This window comes from Rhynchophorus ferrugineus, unplaced genomic scaffold (genome assembly GCF_030347505.1).
Source record: "Rhynchophorus ferrugineus isolate W39M unplaced genomic scaffold, kcgeb_rfMv2 rfM9, whole genome shotgun sequence".
Lineage (NCBI taxonomy): Eukaryota > Metazoa > Arthropoda > Insecta > Coleoptera > Curculionidae > Rhynchophorus > Rhynchophorus ferrugineus.
Genome location: NW_027472588.1, coordinates 15,649,550 through 15,653,041, shown reverse-complemented (window position 1 = coordinate 15,653,041; position 3,492 = coordinate 15,649,550). Strand labels below are relative to the sequence as shown.

The window sequence follows — 3,492 nt, the reverse complement described above, 5'->3', positions numbered from 1 at the left end:
CTTGGTATTAGATATATCTGTCGTGATAACCACGGATCCTTGTTATAGTTCATATGTATTTTCAATTCCAACCTTGTCACTAAAAATTGACTACCTGCGTTGGTCCTAAACTCCGTTGCCCAGACGTACATAATTGAAGACACATGATATGTCAATATAAATTTAGGCAAAAAAATACAAGACAGAGGCCGAAACCCAGCTGATCGATATAGTTACAGGTAATATTCAGGATGCCACTGTTATGGCGTGACCAATACAGCAATGGATATTCTTAGGTGTGTTGTCTAGTGGCGAGAGGTGTTTAAATTTTAACGATATTGTTTACATGGGAATAGGATCAAAACCGCATTGTCATTTATGTAGCCAAACGACTTCTTTACGTTAAAATAGAAATGGTTTTAAAATTATAAGTTTTTTAAAAGTACATGGTTCATAACTTTTATATTATATTTTGTCAAGGTTACCATAACTTCAGACAATCTGTACGAATATATTTTGTTAAATTTACATAACTTTTTTTTATGAATATTGCTTAGGAGTATTGTATTTACACTAAAATAACCAGTTTTTTAAAACATGTCACGTGTCCACTCGTGTGTAAGTATATATACGGGATAAATTTGTTTACACCATCATTAAAGCACCAACAATGTTGCATAAAGTTCTTAGAAACGTACTGTTAATTCTGACATTATCGATAATATTGGAGGATGTAAACCACCGAAAACGTATGTGGTTTCTAACGATCGAATGGGTTTTCACAATGCCTTCATCACGTGTCGTCAATATGGATTCGAGCCGGCCGAGATTCACACCATAGAAGAACATATAATGGTGGAAAAACTTTTGAAACATGAGAAAGGTAAGTTTTTTTACATAAAAACCAGCTGTAAATTGGTCGGTTGTATTGGGGGATATATAGCAGTATAGGATATATATTAGACAGTTAGAGAACATATTGATTTTAACCCATAATTATAAATAGCGACCAAACGTGCCGTTTATATATTTATAGTATTATAATGTTTTTGCTCGAACTAGTTCTACGTTTAGCTTAGCATTTACTACTACTTCTACATTTTTCCTTAGCATAGCGTCCCTTAGCTCTAGCTCTAAGGTTTCAAATGACATTTGATACTTTTTTTACTGTGTATTTATAAATAATATGGATATTTTAAAGTTATAGACGGTGACAGTACTACTGCAACTTCTTATTAAGACATCCTACTGGTATTTTTGAGTATAAAAATAACACTACACACAGCTGACTACAGAAATTTTATAAATTAATCATATCAATCAAATAATCTAATTTCTCCTCTGGTACCTCTAGTTACTGCATCTATTTATGAAGATGTCAGAAAGAAGTATGCTCACATATATCCTAAATGTTACTAGCCTATATAACATATTTATATTACTGTTCATTTATTATTAATAATATTTAATCCTTTATTAATTTTGACTTTCTGTATTTTAGTGGGATATGAACACGGTTTTTGGATATTCGCTACCAACTTAGACGATAAGCATTCTTACTATTGGTTAAATTCTGGCCGACGTTTATTTTATTCAAATTTTTCGCAAGGCCAACCCGATAACTATAAGGATAACGAGAGCTGTTTGCAAGTGTTCCCTGTAAGTTCAGGCCATTTCGCCTGGAATGATCTCCCCTGCAGTTTAAAAATGCCATTTCTCTGTCAACACTACCAGAAGTAAGTTAGATTTTCTTCATTATATAAACCACTGATCATAGATGATGTTTCAGGGAGAAAAATCAGGAAACATGTGAAGACAATAGAGTTTCAAGTTGTTAACTCTAACCGCTATCGGGAGAAAGAAAAAAGCGTGCACATATATTCACTAATCTAAACATGAATTATCTATTTAAATAAAAAACAAATATTATTTGGATAATCAGATTGATGATGTGTTAAAATGATTTGTAATTTGAATAGAAATAATGAGTATGCATAATTATATTTTTATTGTATATAATTTATATATAATTTAAAATATATTAGTAAAACAACTGTTCCGCTGAAATTTAATTAAAAATCTTCAAGATACCTTACAACGTAGCTGTTTTTTGCTTCATGAATATTTTGGTCATGGTTTTCTACGAAAGATTTGTTTGAAATGGCGAATATCGAATATTTAATGATAATCACAACTGTTTATTAATATATATGTTATCCCATCTCAATCAATTAAATATATAAACATAATGCTTGATTAAAAGGTTAAAGGTTGTTCACGTTTATATTTGAACACCAAAATGATAATACAGCATATAATATTGATAATATTTTTAAATATTTTAAACATTAATGGTAGATTCTGGAAAATATGGCATCTAAGCCTACAGTTGGATTCTATGAAGCATAATATATGACGTTTTCAATATAGACATTTCAACATAAAAATAAAATATTTTTAACAAGATAATGAACCGACTTAAAAAAAATAAATAAGAAACTCAATAAAAGATAAGAGATAAAAAAAGATGAAACTCACTTACATTTCTAATACAAAAAAAAATTTAAAATAAAATATATACACAATAATCGTTGTAAATCCAAGGCATCCTAGAAGGCAAAATCGCTCTCATCAGGTCCTATTTATCGGACTGATGCCAGCCTTATTTAACCTCTTTATATCAGATCTGCCGAGAAAAGAGATTGAAAAAAACATTGAAATTGCGTCTTATTCTGACGATACTCAGGCTCGAGGCTACCATTCAACATTTACGGAAGCAGCTCGATCATGCGGTCAAGTGATTCCAATTCTGGAAGTTTCAAATCAACCCCCCGAAAATCCAGGCCATCATTTTCCATAAGAAGCGTTACATACTGCGCGTCTCGCAATTAAAGATCGACACCGAAATAATTCCATAGCTGGGAAACGTCACGTCCACCGATGGTTCAGTTGGCATTCCCAAATCCAGAAAGCAATCCAAAAAGGTTCAGGGATAACAAACATGCTATCTTCTCTTATCTGTCCCTCTAGCAGATTTTCCATCTCCATCAAATGCTTATTTTACAAGATGTTAATTCGGTCCGTACTGCTCTACGGATCTAATGTCCATTTCAAATTTGTTACAACCAGTTTCACCCAACCAGGTGAAACGGCTTCAAGTTTTCCAAAATGAGCTCCATGGTTTGTCAGAAATAATCAAATTCATAGGCAAACTGACAAAAAAGCAATATTTTAAAATAAAAATATGTACATCGTACACACAATCATATAATCATATCATCGTACATATTATCGTTGTAATAACTAAATAAAAATAACCAGAAACTTTATTTAACCTATCTACTACACGTATTTTATATTCTATAATATACATACAATGTAACTTAATACCTACCTAAACCTATTTATCTATTTATAATATTATTTTAACTACTACCAACTAACCACTTTTTTCGACAAAAAAAACTTTTATTTCTCAACATAATATCCTATCCCCTATCCATTTTCTCCTAA

The 3,492-nt window shown here is 31.2% G+C and overlaps 1 protein-coding gene across 2 annotated transcripts; it reads left to right on the top strand.

The window, feature by feature from the left end:
• Positions 1–625: 625 nt before the first annotated feature.
• On the top strand, positions 626–2,033 carry LOC143202163 (lectin subunit alpha-like). Of its 2 annotated transcripts, none has more exons than XM_076413461.1 (3): positions 626–862; positions 1,481–1,715; positions 1,769–2,033. In XM_076413461.1, the coding sequence occupies exons 1-3, from the start codon at positions 751–753 to the stop codon at positions 1,815–1,817; spliced, it is 396 nt and encodes a 131-aa protein (XP_076269576.1). In that variant the 5' UTR covers positions 626–750; the 3' UTR covers positions 1,818–2,033. The 2 variants fall into 2 exon arrangements, with proteins under 2 accessions (XP_076269576.1, XP_076269577.1); XM_076413462.1 differs by having other exon boundaries at positions 1,757–1,977.
• Positions 2,034–3,492: the final 1,459 nt, after the last annotated feature.

Coding starts and splice junctions, on each gene's coding strand:
- LOC143202163 (XM_076413461.1), top strand. CDS start 751: ATGGGTTTTCACAATGCCTTCATCACGTGTCGTCAATATGGATTCGAG. Junction 863..1,480: donor ACTTTTGAAACATGAGAAAG/GTAAGTTTTTTT, acceptor TCTGTATTTTAG/TGGGATATGAACACGGTTTT. Junction 1,716..1,768: donor CTCTGTCAACACTACCAGAA/GTAAGTTAGATT, acceptor ATGATGTTTCAG/GGAGAAAAATCAGGAAACAT.